Raw genomic sequence first — 19,883 nt, 5'->3', positions numbered from 1 at the left:
TCTCATTGTGGATGGAGTGGCTTGCTGCTCCTTGCTGTGAGTGTTGTCTTCATCACCCAGCAGTGCCCTCATCATCAGGGTCCCAGCCTTGAGGAGTCCCCTTTTGTTGGGATGAAACCAGGCTCAGGGCCCAGAGTGGGAGACAGCAACACCAGCCACCATGCCATGCTAGCAGAAGTGGGGCTCACAGGATGGTGTTTGCAGCCTTTGCTCATGCTGTCCCTAGCCCTGCTGGAGGCATCAGCCATTGGGCCACCCCTCAACCTCCTTGGCCTCTGGTGATGGGGCTACCAACGCTGAGGTCCCACCAGAGCTACCCCCAGCTCACCCTCAGAGGCCAGAAGAGGACATGCTGTTCAGTCAGCAGTGTTTGGTTTCTGAGTTTGCCTTCATTCAGCATCAACAAATGCTCACAAACATCATTGAAAATTCACAGTTGCATGTGGTTGAGCAGCACCCCAACGTTCGCTGGCAGAGGGACCATCTTTCTCCACCAAGTCTGGCAGAAGGAGACATTCAGCCTTAGTCTCCTCCTGCAGCATGGTGCCGCTATAGTCAAGCTCTGTCTTGCTCTCTGCCGCATTCCAGAAGGAGCATTTCTGGAGCTTCAGCTTCAAACTTGCTGCACTGAAAAAACAACCTTTTTTACCAAAATTTCACCTACACAAAAAGTGTCTGAGCAGCTCTCCTGGCAGTCCCTCTGCATGTTTCCCACTGCCTTCTACTGCTGGAAGAGTGGAAACTCTGACCTGTCCCTTCACTGAGACCTCCCAGAGACCTGGATCCCCCTGCAGTAGATCTAATCCAAGCGTTACAACTTTATGATGAGCTCAGCTGCGACGAGGATGGAATGACTCGTTGAAGGGGCTCATCTGCAACACTCAGCACTTGTTGCCGCTTGGATGACATGCTCACACTCAACTCTCCTGCTGGTTTGACTGGCATCGCTGCAGGTTGGCTCTGCTGGGCACTCACGTTGGGGTGAACTGCCAGGACCTCTTCTTTGGCAAGATGGTTTCTCCTCAACGTTGTTGCTCCAGAAGGTGGAACTACCTCTGCGTTTTGTGAGCTTTGGCAGAAATAGTTGCATCAACCACATCGGAGCCTTGCGCAGAAACAGAGCTGGCTAAATGCCACGTACTGAGCTCCACACAGGTCAGAGAAGGTCAGGTGTGAGATGGTGGATCTCCCTGTGATGCTTTCTCTGTCTTCCATTTGGTTCTGGCTGTTGGCTCAGAAATAGAGAGAATTTAAGATTTTTTATCTTCAGGGCAAGCCAAGAAATTTCCAGCAGTAATTATACCTGATACAAGCCAATAATTTCATTTTCAGCTCTGGTCTTCCAGAGATGCCATCCCACCTGGCTTATGAAGAGCAAGCAGTGGGGAATGCAGCACTTCCAATAGTCAGTTGGTCCAATAGCTAATTAAACACATTGTTAGAAAAATGTTAGAAAATATTACCACTCTGACTTCATCTGGCTACAGCTTGATCTTATTTCATCTTTATTGGCTATAGACTTCTCTGCAATCTCTTCTTGTGTTACATGCATGTTTTTCTTTGGACTCCCTCTGAAAAGTTCAATACTGTCAATTAATTCCTTGCTTGCTGTTAGGAACTACGATATGCATGTGGCCATGAAATAGGCCAATTTGAGCCTGGCAAAGACTTAATCTTCACAGAGATATTTCTAGAGCTTGGAAGAAAAAATTAAAACTTCCATGGTGAAGTACTTCCCATTGCAGACAGGGCAGAGGATGAACTTTCCTTTAGAGGTGCCCTTCTTTCCACTGGTGGGAAATGCTTCGATGACTCTCAGACTGGAGGCTGCACTTCCAGACAGCAGGAATTAGGCTCTATGAAGGTTCCATCTCCACTCAGAGCGCTGTGACCTTGGGTGAAAAGCACCAGCTTCAGCCAGCTGCAATCACCACCAGTGGCCCCTCAAGCTAAAAACAGCCTAGTAAAGACTTTGTTGGGATACCAGCAGATCCGAACACGAGTTAAAACAATCTGAGAGAACACAGGGATGCACTTTTCACCTCCATAATTAATTGCCTCCGTGAGGCTGGGAGGCAAATCTGTGAAGAGGAGAACTGGGATCATTCAGGAAGCAATTAGAGACTGTCCTCAGGGAAGAATGATATGGAAATTGATATGCATTGATGGCACAAGTGGCCATTTCTAATTCCCAGTATCCATTTATTTATTTAATGTGTGAGTAAACACCGTGGTTATGGGGTATAGCGTGTGTTGGAGATGCTGCCTGCAATATTAACATGCCAATAACAGCGCTTTATGGTAGGAATGTGGCTGCGTATCATTAGAAAATTGAGCCCAGAGGGAGCTGGGTGGTGTAAACTGCTCACGTGCAGCGACGCTTGTGCCAGCAAAGTGTCAGTGCCTTGGCAGACCTTTGTCTGAAAGTGGGTTAGATGACCTGGATGGAGCTGGGCATGTGCCCCCCCCCGTGCCTGCAACCTGCCATCTGTGCAAGCACCAACCACCAGCCATTGCTCTGAGCCCAAGCGCTGCCCGCCCCCGCTTCGCTGGCGTGACTTCACCACCAAATGTTGTCTGCGTGGGGTCCTCCCCACCGGACTTGCGGGATCTGCACCAGGAAACATTTATTCGCTGAGCAGGATGCTCGGGCATGGAGCGGAGCCGCGCGTGCTGGCTCTGCTCACAGCTGGTGTGTGCACGGCCGCAGCAGTGTCCGCAGGTGAGCATAGAATCAGAGAGTCATAGAATGGTTTGGGTTGGAAGGGACAGTTAAAGGTTTTCTAATCCAACCCCCCCTGCAATGAGCAGAGACATCTTGAACTAGATCAGGTTGCTCAGAGCCCTGTCCAACCTGACTTGGAATGTTTCCAGGGATGGAGCATCTACCACCTCTCTGGGCAACCTGTGCCAGTGTTTCCCCAAAGGGGCATCATCCCCGTTCGCCCATGTCTTTACCCACTGTTGTGATTTAACCCCAGCCAGCAACTAAGCACCACACAGCCAGTGGGATGGGGGAGAGAATCGGAAGAGTAAAACTGAGAAAACTCGTGGGCTGAGATAAAGACAGTTTAATAGGGAAAGCAAAAGCTGCGCACGCAAGCAAAGCAAAACCAGGAATTCATTCCCCACTTCCCATGCGCAGGCAGGTGTTCAGCCACCTCCGGGAAAGCAGGGCTCCAGCACGCCTAACGGTGGCTTGGGAAGACAAACGCCATCACACCGAATGTCCCCCCCTTCCTTCTTCCTTTTTCTTCCTCCAGCTTTATATGCTGAGCATGAGGTCATATAGTCTGGAACATCCCTTGGGTCAGCTGTCCCAGCTGTGTCCCCTCCCAACTTCTTGTGGCCCCCCAGCCTACTTGCTGGTGGGGTGGTGTGAGGAGCAGAAAAGCCGTTGACTCTGTGTAAGCACTGCTCAGCAGTAATGCAAACATCCCTGAATTATCAATCAACAGTGTTTCCAGCACAAATCCAAACCATAGCCCCATACTAGCTACTATGAAGAAAATTAACTCTACCCCTGCCAAAACCAGCACACCCATGAGCCCGTCCACGTGCTGGAAAACCAGCTGGATCTCCGTTCATCTGGACCTTGGGGTTTGGGTTCTTTGAGCGCTCAGACCAGCTCCTCTCCCTTGCTCAGCCAGCTGCCCCACCGGTCTCTTTAGCTCTCTAATATACAGCGAGCAAAATTTCAGAGTGAGCGCCTCGTGCCTCAGGAAGCAAATACACCACATAAAAAACCCTCACCAGGGAAAAACGTAAGATGCAGTTATCATCGCGGGCTCCCCAGGAGATGGCAGTTGCCTGTCAGCCCCCACGCCGAGCAGCTTGCTTGCAATGTTTGAAGTTAATACCTCCCGACGCAGAGACGAGAAGACCTCTGAAAGCACAAATTAATAAAAGTGACATGCCAAGAGGAAGCGTGAGTGTGGCAGTGACAAGGAAGAGGCTCTTTGATGTTATCAGAGCAGGAGAGAAGGCAACAGAGGAGGATATTAAAAAGATGAGAGAAAAGCTGAATTTGACTGGATGGGTACAATCAGGATCAAAATGAATTAAGATTTTTTTACAAGGAAAACCATATGAGAAATAAGTTTCAGCAAGTAAAATTAACAGGAGAAAAACTTCATCTTCCTGTAGACAAGCTGGCTGTATGATGTACAGAGAGAATTTATGTCTCCTGAAAAATCTCTAACAGTTTTGGCGGGGGTTTAAAAAGCAAGGCTGACAGAGGGAAGAAATTGGAGCGTCCAGACAGCTGGCTGTTGGCAAGAGCTAGATAAAGCTATCTCCAAAGGTTTTGTTGTAGCTGCTGGAAAAAGGTTCTCTGATGAAAAGAAAGTGCTCAGTTTGAAGGGGTTCCTCTTGAGAAAAGCTGGCTTAGAAACTGGAAAAAAAAAAGGGGAGAGGAGGGCAGTTGGAATGGCTGGTCTTACCAAACTGCAAGGGAGGTGTTTCATCTCAAAGAGTCATTTTATCTGGAGCTGAGGTTTGTGTTATTGGGTACATAAAACAAGCTAAAATCAAACATGATGGTTTAGTTTTACTGAACTCAACTCTTCTGAATGGCCCCAACGGCAGGTAGCAAGAGGGAAAAGCTGTGATTGATATTTCTTCCCCTCCACTGCAGAATGACAAACACCACACATTTTATGGCTTTGGAGACTCCAAAACTGAACCCATTTTGCTCAGATGCATCCAGAAAATGCTGCAGAGCCTTCTGGTGTTGCTGTGAGTCAGAGAAGGGAGAATCAACAGGGAGTCGCAAGCCTGAGCACACCGCCAGCATTGTCCCTCCTTTCTTGTATGTGTTTTGAGTCAGATGTGGCGTGATAGCAGCACTGGCACTTAGAGCTGGCATTTGGGCATCCTGAAAAATGGTCCCGACCAGGGTGTCATCACTTTGCTATTTTGAGCTCTCACTTGCACACAAACGCCAGAGGGAAAGATGTGACAGACACACACGTGCGTATCTGCTTTTTAATTTTTCAAGACTTGTCAGTTTGAAAGGAAAGACTGGGAGATGTAAGAGCTTTGTCATATTCCCTTATCAAACCCACAACAGTGACCTTCTCCGCTTTTATATCAATTACATCAGCTGAATGGCACATCTCCATCACGTGCTGCATCCCAAGAGGGGCTTATTTTGCCTTAACGCTGCACAGGTCGCCGGGAAGGTTGAGAGTTAGCAGAGGAGCTGGCTGGAGGAGGAGGGATGGTGCCACCGGGAGATGCACAGGTGATGAGAACAGAAGTGCTTGTGTACAAGACACGGTGGTGGAGGTGGCAGGAAGACGGCAAAGCTACAACTCAAAGCTGAGGCCCATCAGACAAGTTGGTATGCCAGCATCTTACCACAGGACCATGCCAGCAAAGTGCTTCAGAGACTTTCTGGTGGGCTACTAGTGCCTTGCAGGGATATTGCATATTTGGAGGAGTATCTCAGCATGTTAACGAAATCCAGAGGCCATGTGCAGTAATTAGGCCACTTGACAGTCGTGTACAACTACCTTTGGCTGCCACAGGCAGCCTCTTTGTCTGCATTAAGTGCTTTTGAGAGAGTGGAGTTGCTCTCTTGGGGTAGAGGGAAGTAGGCAGCCGTGGCATTCCGTAGATATTTTATTCATGCTGCCTTGCAAGTCGGAAGTGGCTCAGTTCCAGCAGTGTCATCTCTTTCTCTATTTGTTTATGCCCAAATTTGCTAGAGGATGCCCATCTGGCTACTGGGCAGGAGGCATTGCCCAGCCCTGTGCCCTTGCTAGCCCAAGGACTTGAATCCAGTGCCAAGGCAAGACAATACCGTGGGCTAATACACCACGTGGGTGCTGAACCCACTAATATGCATGTTCAAGATCGTGATGGATCCAGGGCATGTTGTCTCAGCTGGGTATCTTTGCCCTGCCTTTGTGGTGACAAATGGGCCATACGCTTCCCAAAACGTTGGCATGAGGAACACAGGTCAGCAGGGCGATGCACTTTTATCCAGCTCTTCCAGGGGCTGGAGGGGAATCCATGCAGGGAAGGGATGTCCAGGTTTTTCACAGGAGACCTGCAGAACCAGGAATGAATCAGCTTCTCCCACACTTATAAAGAGGACTGGGAAACCTCCCCATGCCCAAATATTTTCTGCATATTTGCTGATCTCGTCTGGGTGCCAAGTAGGGAAGCTGGCCATGGACAGCCACTTCGCCGTGCCATTCCCCAGCTCATTTTCTGTCTTAATCTGTTTTTTTCAGTATTTCTTTGTCTGCTATTCCCACTCCTCCCAGCACCATAGGGAGCTGCAGCAGCATCCCTGCTGCCAGCAAACATCAGGAACACCAGCTCCCAGGGTGCTACGGGCATCAGAGACAGGACACAGCATCACGGGGTGCAGGTCTCAGATATGAGGATGGAGCATGTGGAGACCTGCAGTTATTTCTCCTGAGCCTAATGGGAAAGGACAGATGTTGGATGGGAGGCAGAGGTGGTCACATACTCCAAAGCTGCTGGAAACAAGCTGGGTAGATGGCCAGGGCACTTCCAGATATCTCAAAGGACTCCCCCAGGCATGGTCTGGAGGCATCTTCATCCAGATAAGAACTAGATACCTGTGGCTGAAAGGCAGAGGTGGGAGAAGGAAGCTTTCTGAATGCAGGATGAACTGAATGGACAGCATTGGCCAAGAAAAGGGAAGTACTTGGTAAAGTATAAACAAAAGATTATTACTTACTCTGACATTTTCAAAGTCAGTACACTTTTTCCTTCAGTTTGCAGCTGGCTGATTTTAAGAGAGGAGGCAGAGGGGTAAAAAAATCCATGGCAAAGAAATATGGTTTGGGCCACCTGAACTGAGGGGGTTTTTTTTGAAGCTTTTGTTAGCATTTGTACAGGAATTGTGCAAAAAGTAATAAGTCCTCTGATAAGAGGCAAATCACCGCCCCTGTCCCACACCCCCCTGCTTGCTTTAAAGCCCTGAGAAATGTTATCAGAACAAAAATGCAGGATTCCTATTTTTTTAAGAACTGTTTTCCCCAGGAGTTCTTGTTGCAACTCCAAAATTTCTTGCTGATCCTTTCTGCTGGCTCAAGCCTTGTTTATCACTGCCTGTGCTCTTCAAACCCCCTTTTATCTCCCCCAGCCCTGCCCCGCCAGTGGGCTGAGCTCTGCCTGACTCGTCGACATGCAGGACCCTGGTGCCCCTGTGCTACCTCCAACACCAGTGCACATCAAACATTTATAACCTGGGCCAAGCCAGCCATAGGATGCGACTGAGTAGAAAGCTATTTTTACTTTTGAATTCATATTCACTGAGTGCTTCTTCCATCGATTCGAGTCCCTGGGCATCTCTCGCTAACAAACTCCTCTCAGCAAGCACTGAGGCTACCTGCAGGCTCTGCTTTGTACCTTTGTTTCTGCCTTTGTAAACCAAGAAGAAAGGTCTTTGTTTGCTCTCGTACGAGCAGCTGGACGAGCGAAGCTTGGCTTTTCTCGGCTGGATCCTCCGGTGTCTGCCCAGGGTGCGAGCTCCGATTGCTCTGCTTGGGACATTTGGGGCATCTCTGTCTTTGTGCTTATTGACCTTTCTCTGCATACTTTGTCTCAAAGACAGAATAATGAGGATTTCTCATCTCTGTGTTGTCTCTAATTTCATAACTCTGCAGCCAGGACTTCTAGTAAAGGATTGTTCCGGGACCACACTCACACCAACTCCCTTGGGACCCAGGGGCATGTACCAAGCCCTGACCCAATGGGTTATGACTATACTGGTTTCCCCAAAGCCCTAAATTATATTTTCCCTGCTTAGCCCTTTGCAGAATGAGCTGTAAACATGCTTTTGGGGAACATCTTCCTTTTTCCTGGCTCCGGACACCACCAGGAGCTAAACTGTCTCAGGCTTGGTAGGAAACATGCCACCTTCAAGAATGTGCTGCTCCAAAAATCAAGCCACTGAGTATCTGTAAGATGTAGACGGGGCTTGTCTGCCCTGCGAGATAACTGGGACTGGGCTTTTGGCAGAAATGTGTCCCTGCAGGAAGCAAGAAACCCGCCAGAATATTTTTTTTTAAGTTTTATACCTGCTGGGCTTTGCCCACTCACTGAAAAGGCTGGGATGCTGGTTGGAAAAATACCTCCCATCAAAATAATTTTTTTCAAAAAGCATTGGTTGTTTGTTTTTTAAACTCAGAATGTGGAAACATCTTTATTCTCCTTCAGAAGTTGAACCTTTCATATCTAGAATTCTGGGCTGGAAAACAGTTTTGCTGTTTCCAGATTTCACAGCAGAGCGTCCATTTTCAGCTGTTGAGAACAGCAAACCGGTCCCTCTTTCCCTTTTGCTTGCTTTTTTCCCCAAAGCACTTCCATTTTCAGACAAAAGCCTTTGCAGACGACTGAACCTGGAGTTGTAATGATCTCTTCCCTGAAGCTGAAGGGATTTGCCCTCAGCCTGTGGTCAGGAGGCTGCTCCGACACAGCCAGGCTTTTCTGGCACCCAGGCTCCAGCTGGAACCAAGCAACTGCCAGCCACTTCTATCTTGTAAATACAGGAGCCTTTGACTTCCCAGGCATTTAAAGTGATTTATTGGTCCAATGACTCCAAGCGTGTGGCCCGGAGTGTCTATCCATCTTCCATGAGTTTGCTGATGGAGCCTTGTGAGCCTTTAATGCTTCTCTTGGCAAAGTGGCCTCTTCTCCTGCAGCTTCAGCTCCTGGACTTCTGACATGGCCATCCCCATCTCTCCCACGTTTTGGCTGAAGTTCATTCATGATTTCTGTTTTAAGCCACTCTCTCCTCTTAATCTCCTCTGACTTTTCAGGCATTTCAGCCTTTGTACGTTTTATCCCATGGCAACTTCAGCCTGTGATACCTCATTTTGGTGGCATTGGGAGTGTGTTATTTATTAGTGTTCAGTGTCTGATTTGTGCACTGAAAATGCTGCTCTTTACCTGTCCTCCAGGGCACACCAGAAGATCCTTCTGAGCTGAAAACCACCTGAAAGGTGGTCAAACAAAGACCAAACCAGCCCCATCTCCAGTTGCAGCACCTGGTTGGTGGGACCAGATCTGGTCCGGAAGATGCAACCCATACAAAACTTCAGGAAGCAGCAGCCACAGCAAGCAGCATCTTTTCCCATGGTGGTGATGGGAGCTTTGTGAGCTGTTGTAAGTCCTCCAGATGCCTTCAAGGTGGGTTTCAGAGAGTCTTTTGCAAGACCTGCTGGAGCATCTTGCAAAGTCTACACCCATCTGAGCCACCATGTAAACCAATCCTGACTCCTTCTGCTTTGTCTGCTCACACCCATTGCAGCTGGATCAGCCGGTGGCTAAGAGCAAAGAGGACGATGTCTCCAGGAAGGAGGCAAGAGACATGAAACCCCAGACTCCTCTTTAGGGCTGCTGGTAGTGTGGAGTGGGGCCATCTCATCTTGTTAGCATTAAGCAGGCCAAGAAGATGCAGGCTGCTTGAGTTTTAACAACACACAAAACTCCATCTTCCTTTTAAACTTTTCTTTTTTTAATGCACGAGAACCCCCCCCCGCCACTGCTACATCATAAGGTGGTTGATATGATCTAAATTTCCATACCCTTGCGTCCTCCAGAGACGTGTGACTGCCCAGCCTTCAGCTGGCTGTAGTCTCTGTACTTCCATGAAATATCCAACAGATGAGATGCTTTAATAAAAATAATGCTGATGGAATCTGCTCAGGAAGAAGTGGAGCCAGAAAATGTTTCTAAATCCCCATGCTCTTAAAACCAAAAAACTTACCCAGGAAAAGTTTTACTGGGTCCAGGCAGCAGGAGGCTGGTGCCCACAGACTTTCCCAGTGCAGGCTTTCTACACTGCAGCAAATATTAATAAATAATCAGGAAAGTTGTTTTTCAGGGAAAGGGTGAGATTGCCAAAAAAGATGCAGCCACCTGAGAAAGATAGAAATCTACGGAAGGACTGTACTCCGGCAGCGCAGACCTGGACAACCTTCTTTTCCAGCTGGGGAAGACAAGCTGCTGCAGTACAGCCATCACCTCTGGTCCCCTTCTTCAGACAGCTCAGCAGACTGAATGCAAAGTGCCTTGCACTGTACAGATATATCACAACAATAAACAGACAGTAATGGGGTGGCGGGGATGTTCCGTGCCATGTCTTTTACATTCCTTTCTCCTTTTATTGAAATCTGCTCTAAGCCAGCACAGGGCTAATTTGCAGCAAATAATTCATCAAGTGCTTAGAGCTGCCCTTTTTACTTGGCAGATCCTCTCACACTTTAGCATAGCTGTTTTCTGTGCTTGCTCAGCAGGTTGGGTTTTGAAGTTTCTTTTTTTTTCTGAAACCCCCAATAATCCTCTCTGCTTTTCTTGATCTTTAATCACTACCCTTTTTTTTCCTCAAAAAGGGACTATTAGTCGCAACAGTCAATGGGGTTTTGCATTGGCAGTGCAACCTCCTTCCATCCTACCTTCTCCACCGGGGCTTGCAGGTCCCTTTTCCAGGGACATCCTCAAACCCTCAGCTTGCTCACAGTTGGGTTCATGAAAATTTTAAGATCTCTCCTGCTGCTGAAGAAGTGGTAGAGCTGCCACTTGGTCTCTGAACCCAGGAATGAAGGCACTGCCAACACACTTGTTAAAGGGGAGAGCTTGAGTGGATGCACTTGAGTGTCACTTTATTTTCCTGTTACTCTTTTGAGCCAGTTAAAGTTGATCAGTAAAAGAAAAGGTGTAATCAGCTGCCAGCATAGCAATGCTCCAAAACTCCCAGCCCCAGCTGTGTGGAGTTTCACAGACCTGCTCTCCCTGGCTGCTAAAATCTATGTCTTGGTGGAAAGTAATTGCTTCCTGAGCAGCGGCATGAAAGAAACCTTATTTCTTATGGCTTCATGCCCTTTATGCCCCCCCAGCCCCTTTTGCCTCCAGCACCGTGTGTGCATCCCCTGCCTCGTCAGACAGCTCTTCCAGGAGAAGGCACAGCAGATTCCAGGAGAAGGCAGCAGATGCTGGGAGCAGCTCGGAGCCACGTGCATGGTCCATCAGCCCCGCTGCTGCTTGGGCTGTGCCTGTCTTCATCCCAGCAGAGCCGCCAACTTGGTTCCCCCCACTTCTACTCAACCGGCGGTACTCACGTAACGTGCAGGACCTGAATTATTTCTGAGAACCCACTGCCAAATTTTCTTGGAACTGGCTTGTGGATTTGAAAGCTGCCGGGGGTGATGAATGAGCAGACAAATGGGCTGACAACGAGCTCTCACAAGGCGTTTCCTCTGGGTGAAAGTCATCATTTTCTATTGCATCCTTAAGAAAAAGAAAAAAAGAAATAGCACAGCTACAATTCTTGGCTTCTTCATGACTCCATCCAGGCACAGCACATCTGCACCTGCTGAATCTGCTTGCAGATCTTGGTGGGGTGAGGACAAGAGCTAGAGGAGAGCCAGAAGGCTGGTAATAACTATTGGGTTGAGGAAAATCCTCCAACATGCCATGCCATGGGCTTTTAAAATGGTGGGCCCGTGCTGCCAACCCTTGTGAGCGTACCCTGAGTCTCACCAGCTCCTCGCTGTGCGGGTGGGTGGAAGCAGAGGATTTGCGCGAGAATCTCAGTTTTCTTTGCACGTTTCCAGGCTTCCTCCTGAGTGTTCGAAACTGTGAAGCGAATGTCACCTTTCTCGCTCGGGAGGTGGGAGGAACAGGAAGAGAAACAACTCCCAGTTTGGAATTATTTTTTTTTATACAGAGAAAATTCTCATGATTGCTTAAGGCAATCTCATGATTTTGGGGAAGTTTGCTGCTGGGTGTTGCTCTGGGGATCCAGAGCAGGTGTGAGCATGGAAAAATGCCCAGTTGTTGAAGAGCTTCCAGAAGGTGTTGAAGAACTCCTGTCTGGTGACCACAGCACCAAAGTGTCTAAGCCCTCATGGGATAATGCACCTTCTCATGAAGTTTCTCCCATCTCACTCGATTCAGAGCTCCAAGATCTGAATAGTCACTCACTGGGATGCCAGTAAAGGGGCTGGGAGAGCATCAGGAGGTGGAGGAGAGCATCAGGAGGCAGGTGAGAGGATCAGGGTGCAGGTGTGAGGAACAGGAGGTGGGAAAGAGCATCAGGGTGAGGATGAGAGCATCAGGAGGTGGGTGAGAGGATCAGGAGATTGGTGAGAGGAATAGGAGATGGAAATGTTTTTTTTATTTGTTTTGTTTTTCCCAGCAACTGTGAAACAAAACACATTTCACAGCCTGCAGAATTTGAGCTTCACTTATTTTTTGATATCTTGAAGGGAGAAACACCATGAGGTTTCTCTGCAAGAGGGTTTTGTGACTATGGATAGCTGTAAGACACGGCACAGTGCTGGATGAGAACAGAGAAGGACTGCAAAGAGCTTTTTAAGCCCAAGGATGGGATTTTTCTCCCAGACCTGGGCTCTGCAGCTCCTACGAGTGTGGTGGCACTGGGAGAAGTGATGGAAGATTTGTCACCCAGGCGCATAAGCAGGAAAGCAGCAGGACATGAATCTCTGCTGCCTGCTAAGGAGAATGCAGAGGAACAAACCAGCTCCCTCATTTCCCAGCACCCATGGGTGCATGGTGGTCTGGGCATTCAAGTGGGAGAAAAGCAGGTAAAAATGGGGAAAACTGATCTAGACAGCTAGGAGGAGTATGGGGAGAGCAAAGTGAGGGCACAGAGTACTTCCAGTATGACACCAGTGCTCAGGCTGAGGTTTTAAGGCAGGTGATTAAGGTAATTTTTCCTTTGGCCAGTTCAGGAGTTTACATTTCAAGGGCCATACCTAAGCCCTGTGGGTCCGGTGTCACCATCTGAAGGCAGCTCTCCTTCTGGACGCTTCATGGCAGCTTCAAACTCTGTTTTACAGCTAGGATGAGCCCCGTGGGTCAATGTGCATTACTTATCCCCCTCCATGTGGTCTCTTGCAGCAGTACCAGCCTTCAGGCTCGGCCCAGCATCACCCCGTGATGCCCTCCTGCCTGCTGCCATTGAGAAGCCACTGAACACAACAGCCCTTAAAAGCTGAGCTGTTTCTTAATGCTTATATTAGTGTAGAGAGCAGGCAGGCATGTCCTCGGCCACCCCCAGGACATGGTATAATGTTCCCTTTCTTCCAGTATGAATTTGGCTTTGCAGCTGATAGGTAAGACAGCCGGAGTCAACACAATGTGCATTGCCTCTAATCAATTGACACGCTAGATCCTTGACAGAAAAACACTTTGTACCCGGTGGTAATTATTTGTTCCCTGCCATTCTTGGAGATCACACTGCTTTCAGTGTGATAAGCAATTGAAATATGGACTTTTTTTTCAAACCACCCCTCCAAGGCTGAATGTCAAAGACATCAAACACAGAAATAGCCAGGAGTGGAGGAGTGACTCCGTTGCAAAGACCTGTCCAAGCTTTTGTGAATTCCTTGGGAAGGGAAAAGCTTATCGATGTCTAACAGGGGGACAATTAGGTACAAGCCCAGCCTGCTGTGGGTTTGGGTGAACTCAGAGACCAACAGGCTCAAATGCAGAATTTTGGGGTCTTGACTTCTCAAACCTTTACTACCGTCTGCAAGGTCTTCTCCATAAGCCAGCCTAGAGAGTGCTGCAGGGATGGGAACCTGCTCTAGGAGCACATCTATTGGAAAAGGATGTCCCATCTTGATTTAAAGTCTTCAGGGGCTGTGGGACCATCCATGGTCCCAGGTAGGCTCTTTCATTTGAATGCATTTAGCTTCCCCCTGTCATGACCCCCATCTCCGTCCCCATTCTGGCTTTGTCTGCCAGATTAAAGAACCCTTTATTAGAAATCTCTCCACAGAGAAATTTATAGACTAATGAAGACACCTCTTCACCTTCCCTTTGTTAAACTAAATGACTTGAACTTTCATCTCGCTGGCAGGCAGCTTGCCAAGCCTCGCGTCCGCCCTTGCAGCTCTCAGGTGAACCCTTTTGCCACGCACCAGCATCCCCTCCCAAGAGCTGCTGCCTGAATGGGGCTTCGTGTCGCGTGGGAGGGAGGGTGGCAGTGGGACGGCTGCGATCCACAGGGATATGCCCTGCCTTAGAGCAGCATGAGGCTCTGGAAGTTGGGATACATTAGACTGACCGCTGGCAAGAGATGCTGTGTTTTGACTCCTCCAGCCCCCAGTTCCTCCACCACCCATCCCCTCTGCTCCCCAAACACGGGCTCTTCAGGCAGGAGAAGGGCAGGCAGCCAAAGGGAAGAGGGCTCTTGAATCAGCACCCGTGCTGAGAGCCTGTCTGAGAGCCAAGGCGGCTCCGATCAGCGCTACCTCTCCGGGCTCAACAGGCACATCAGGAGCCTTCGAGCCGCGGGTTCGCAGAGAGCCGGGCAGCAGAGCTCTTCGGCATCGCCGCTGGAAAAACCTCAGCTGTGGCTCAGGGGCAGATCCCATGGTAGGAGGTGGGAATGGGGGAGACCGAGCCAGAGCAGCGTGGTTGCAGTTACAGCAACCTCCTAAAAGCATGCGAGCACCCCAGCACTGGCTGTGGGATGGCTCTCTATCCCAGGGCTTGAGGCATGATGGATTCACAGGGCAAAAGGACACAAGGCAGCCAGGAGCTTAAGCCTCCAGCGTGGCTGGTTTCTGGGTCAGCTTGCTTTCAGTGTGGGGCAGTGTCTGTCCCTCAACCCACCCACTATACTGCTGCGCTGTTGATACACAGGCTCAGTATTCAAATACCTCTTTTAGTAAAGGGCTGCCCCACGAATTTAGCAAAAAGTAGCCCAGGAGCTGAGATTTCTGAATTTACCCAGTTTGGTGGTATCTCCTCCAGACTTAGCTGTCAAATGGTACCAGTTTATCTGCTAGGGACGGGCACTGTTGGCCGTGTCTCACTGCTCATCCCCCAGCCCCTCTCGATGCCCACACTCTGTCAGTGAGTTGTTTTTGCATTTGGGGGGCTGGATCCTGTAAAGCCCCAAGTTTGCCCTTGGACTCCAACCCAGACAAAGGTGGAGGCACTCCTGCTCCTTCAAGCACAAAGAAATACAGTACAAAGCTCCACCATGGCTATAGGGCCAACTCACTTCCCAGCCATTAATGAGCTTACCGGATAGAAAGACCAGTTTGCACGAGGAGCCCAGACCAGGCTGGGCTTCACCAGCTGGTTCAACCAGCCGTCATGGGCATGGCTAAGAGCCTGGAGATGTTGCAATGAGTCACTTTGAGCCAGGCCTGGCACGAATTCCCTCCACTGGTCCAAAAGGGACTACAGGGACCAGGCTGGCACAGGGATTTGGCAATGGGAGACAGAGCTTGGCAGCTCCGCAGCTTTGCGGCCAGGCTGTCGGTGAGCACTTATTACCAGCTGATGGCTGCTGGGCATCCCATGGATGATGAACCTGTGGCCAGCGTCCAGGTCTCAGGAGATAATGAAAAGTGATGACACAAAATGAGCTCTTCAGCAAGTCCTCTGGAGGGTGTGCTCTTCAGGAGCAATCAGAGATGCCATCCTTGTGCCACCCCCGCCCCCCCCATTCAAGTGGCTTTCATCTATAGGTGGGATTAGCAAAACTCTTCACAGCACCTCTCAGCATCCCAGTGGTGTCCCACCTCATCAAGCTTCAGCAGCCCTCCAATGAGTCTACCAAAATCTCTTAACGGCGATTCAATAAATTGTCAAGTGGAGAAATTTATGTGCATGGAAATGACTCTTAGAGTGACTGTCACCCTTAACCCTTTAGAGGGTACACATGTGAGCACACATCCTCTAAGCACTTCTCTGCCAGCCTGGGGAGGATTGGATTGAAAACCGTCTGCTGCTCCTCGATGTCTCTGATGTGATGCGGCTCCTTGGTGCCACAGCTCATGCTGAATTTGAAGGAGGACACTGCTGAGAAGGGAACAGCTTTGCAGTAGCCAGAGAAGACTCCCATCCCAGCTGCTGGAGGAAAAGCCAAGAACCTTGTCCTATGGGCTTGGGAAAGCCACGAGAACTGCTTGGGAGCCTGAGCTTGGGACGGACTCCAGCCTTTGGTGCTGGGGGAGCTTTGGATGGCTTGTGCTGTGTCTGAACAGGTGGGTCACCCTCAAAGCAGCTTCTTGGGCTTGGTGAACAAGTACAGGAGAAGGGAAGAGTAGGGCTTCAGCCTGCCCTTGGCAGACAGTGAGCACGGCGGAGGGCTGGGCTGCACAATCCTGCCCCAGGATCTTGCCTCAGCAAGGCTCTCCTTAACATGCCATCAGCCAAAGCCATGCTGAAAGCAGTGAGAGGAGCCAAAACGGCTCCAACCAGAGAAGGACGCGTGGCAGCTCCAAGGCATGGAGCTTGCTGCATGGAAAGAGCCTACTGCTGCGGCTGCTTTTCCAACGTGCTGCTTCGCAGAGGTTATTTTGGGCAGCCACAGTGGCAGACTTGGGAGCATTGCTCCAAGGCCCTGCTGTTGGCACGGTGGGGAGGACAGTGGACTCAGGTTTGGTGGCATTTGATGGGGGGGGGACATGATTTGGGCTTTGCAGAGACAAGACCTGCCTTTCCCTGAGACACCGCAGTGCACCGAGGTTGCCTGTGTGGCTGCCCAGCTGGGACTTCTGTCTAAGCAGAGGGAAGCTCTTGTCGACTTAGGTGGCCCAGGACAGAGACCTACCCTGAGCATCCTTGGCCAGTTGCTTGCTTGACATTGCCCTTGGGGGACAACCTACTCCAGAACAAGTGACGGACTGGAAGCCCTTTGCACCATGCTCTGGGCAGCAGGATTTGTCCCAAAGGAAGGTGTTTTTGTGCATGAGCACGGGCACTCGAGACAGGCTTGGAGGACAGATTTGCACCTTCTCCAGGGCAAAGGGATGTCCTCAGTCCCTCAGCTGGCTGCAGACCCCAACACACCTCCCACCTGCAGCATCCCCTGTGGGTAAATCTGGGCTGACCTCCACTCCCTGTGGCTGGTTTAATGCCCTCCCAAGGTTTGGGACTCCATGAGCTCTCCCAAAACACCTTTTCACAGTCCAGTTGTGATTCTCCTCGCTGTGGCCACCACACTGGTGATAGTCACTGGCCATTCAGCAGCAGCCAGCCATGAGCGAGCAGAGGTGCAAACACACCCACACATCACATCCTGCTCCCGTGCCTCCAGGCTACAAAACCAGCAGGGTTTGGAGCTCCAGGAAACTTGCCTTCTCTCTTTATTGGGGTAAAGCAGTATCATTTTGACTCAGTTCTACTTAAACTAATAAATGAGACTCCAAGAGATGACCACAATGCACAACATCCGAGCTGGCCCCACCATCACGGAGCAGATGGGGATGCAGCTGAGCACGAGAGGCTGAGCACGGCCACGGCATCACGCCCACCCCATCAGGAGGTATGTGAGGATGCGGTGGAAGGGGTAACGGGGGAGGCGAGGGGTGAGGAATGGCCCCAGGCAGCCCCTGGGATGGGCTTGTCCTGGCGTCTGCCCCTCACCCTGTGCCGAGGCTGCGCCAGGGGCTCCAGCTTGGGGTGGGGGGCAAGGCAGAAATGACACAGCCCGGCCATTTCCACAAGACCAGCTTTAATATCAGTCATGAGAACGAGGAGAAAGCACAGAATCCATTAACGGGAAAAAATAAAAAATTAAAAAAAATTAAAAAATTTTTAAAAAATTAAAGAAACCCACCGCCCCATGCCCACCCGCCGCAGACGGACTATCCAGGCACTGCAGATGGAGGAGCACGACACAGCAGCCAGGGGGGATGATCCACCGAGAGCCACCCGGTCCGGCCCCTCTCCAGGGATGCTCACCTTGGGGTGACTGGTAGCGCTGAGGAGCCCCGGCGGTGGCCCGGCCTTGGGGGACCCGGCTTAGCTTAAGATTCATCACAGACTGACACGAAGGACAAGAACGTAAGAAGAATCCAAGAGCTGCGACTTTTTGTTTCTTTATTCTAATTCAGCCTACGACGTTAGTAATGGTGATTTCAGGGGATGGCTGGGCCCGCGAGTTCCTTCTTGTAGTGAAAATCAGAGACTGTAAAGAGGAACAGAGCTTATAAAGACAGATAGGAATATATTGCCATAAAAAGAACTGGCATGCAAGTGCTTTATACATTTGGCAGTATGTGAAATGGCGGGGCTTCGGTTTTGTTTTTGGTGGTGGTGGTGGTCTCTTTGTTTTGTACAGTTCAAAAATGAGCTGCTGCCTTCACATCTTGAAGACAACCCCCCCACAGGAAAGGACAACACAAGTCAAGTCCAAGGCGCCTCTCGCTTGGTTTTGGCAGAGTATATATATAATATATATATATTTTTTTTAATGCATAGCGATTTTCTTCCTTTTTTTTTTAAATATATTTTTTTAATTTTTTTTTTTTTTTTTTGCCCCCGTTGCAAACCTGAGCTCGGTCCCTGCTTTCCTGTGCAGTTTTCCTTCCTTAGGTGTTGGCACTGTGGAGCGGTCGGACGGTGTCAGCAGGCAATCTCCTCCAGCGTTCCCAGGGTGGCCTGCAGTGGCACGTTCACAGTGTGGCTGATGGTTTCCGAATGATTTGGCATGGGGTCGCAAGTGCTCTGCGGATGGAGAGCGGGGGACAGGGTTACCCCGGGGGCCGCTGGGCGCTCCCTGTCCCTCCCCAACCGCTAGCTCCTTTCTTTGGCCGAGCCATAGCATCAATCCTTCGGAAATAACTCAAGCCAAGGCTGAACGCTGCGTCTGCATTGAGCGACTTCGCTTGCCTACGGAGCTGACCGCAGGGAAATTTCCTCTTGTCTCCCAATGGGGCTCCTTACCACATTTTCGTCATGGCTCCCTTCCTCTTCCTCTTTTCCAAGTAGGTCTAATAATTTCTCTTTGATCAGCTGCAAAAGAGGGAGGTTGGGTTAAGGTGGGCAGGAACAGGCAAGACATCTGCCGTGCCTGCATGGGCATCCACGCGGCACGGAGCCGCCTCACCCAACGGAACCAGGGGCACAGCCCCAGGGGACGCACCGGGTTTGGAGGACACCCTCCAAAGGGGATGGAGAAGGAGACAATCTTTCCAAGAAAACCACCCCATGTGTCAAAACTGAATTCTTCACATGGAAAAAACCACCCCAAAACTCATGTTCTTAAATATATTTGGGGGTTTACTGAAAAATGCCAGCTATGTAAGACACTGCTGCTGAAGAATGTATTTTCAAGGGAAATTCCAGAAAGGTTGAAAAGTGAGTGTTTTTCTGAAAAAAATCCATTGGGGAAAAGAAAAAAAAAAAAAGAAAACTAAAAATGTGAAAAATTGGGTCAGTTCCTAAGGAAGCAAAGTGGATGCTGGCTGGCATGCAGAGATGTGTGCTGGGGATTCAGGACCCTGATTAGCCCAGGAGCACAACTCTGCCCTGGGGCAGGACCAAGAGGAGGATTGCACTGAGTGGACGATGCAAAAAAAACCATCTCTAGGGTCAGTATTTCATCCGACTTTGGCTAACCCACTGGAAGAGAACAGTTGTATCGGTTTGCTGGCAATCTCAAAGAGTTTACAAATGCTTTGGTTGAAAACGCAATGAGTTTGAGGTGCGCTGAACCCCACCTTGATGAAATCCGGAGCAGATTAGATCAACTATGTAGATTAGGCAACCTTTAAGACATTTTATTCCTTTTCTCCCTGTCTGGTGGAGGTTAAATATCTGTCATGGGTGACCATGAAGATGCCCCAGATAGGGCATAGCTGGGTGAACCCCCAGGTGTGCATGGAGACCCTCTACAAGGAGACAGGATGCTTTCTTAAGCCATGTTTGCCCCAAAAGAAGACGAAAAAAAGAAAAAACAAAACAAAACAGAAAAGTCTTTGCCAAGTTTTATAAGCAGATATCAAACAAAGGAGTAAAACAGAAGAAAAATCCAAACTTTGCAAGGTTTATTACCTTCTTATGAAAGAACCCCAAGAAAGCCAGGAACAGGCGATTTTAATGAAATATTGTGTGCATTCAGCCTG

The 19,883-nt window shown here is 49.6% G+C and overlaps 2 protein-coding genes across 4 annotated transcripts in view; both read right to left on the bottom strand.

Annotated features, from left to right (window-relative positions):
• The window catches only part of FTSJ3 (FtsJ RNA 2'-O-methyltransferase 3), an 801,657-nt gene that overhangs the window by 85,090 nt on the left and 696,684 nt on the right, over nucleotides 1-19,883 (bottom strand). The gene's annotated exons all lie outside the window — the stretch shown is intronic.
• Nucleotides 17,468-19,883, bottom strand: part of ASIC2 (acid sensing ion channel subunit 2) — a 514,503-nt gene continuing 512,087 nt past the window's right edge. For 2 of the 3 annotated variants that reach the window (XM_069786724.1, XM_069786725.1), the window contains exons 9-10: nucleotides 18,703-18,771; nucleotides 17,468-18,483 (exon numbers count right to left, since the gene is read on the bottom strand). In XM_069786724.1, coding sequence (XP_069642825.1) covers nucleotides 18,382-18,483; nucleotides 18,703-18,771 — 171 coding nt within the window. In that variant the 3' untranslated portion in view covers nucleotides 17,468-18,381. The remainder of the gene's footprint in view (nucleotides 18,484-18,702; nucleotides 18,772-19,883) is intronic. The other variant, XR_011325334.1, reaches the window with a different exon arrangement.

Source organism: Haliaeetus albicilla, chromosome 7, assembly GCF_947461875.1.
Source record: "Haliaeetus albicilla chromosome 7, bHalAlb1.1, whole genome shotgun sequence".
Lineage (NCBI taxonomy): Eukaryota > Metazoa > Chordata > Aves > Accipitriformes > Accipitridae > Haliaeetus > Haliaeetus albicilla.
Note: the sequence above shows the minus strand (reverse complement) of the source record. Positions and strands in the feature narration are given on the sequence as shown.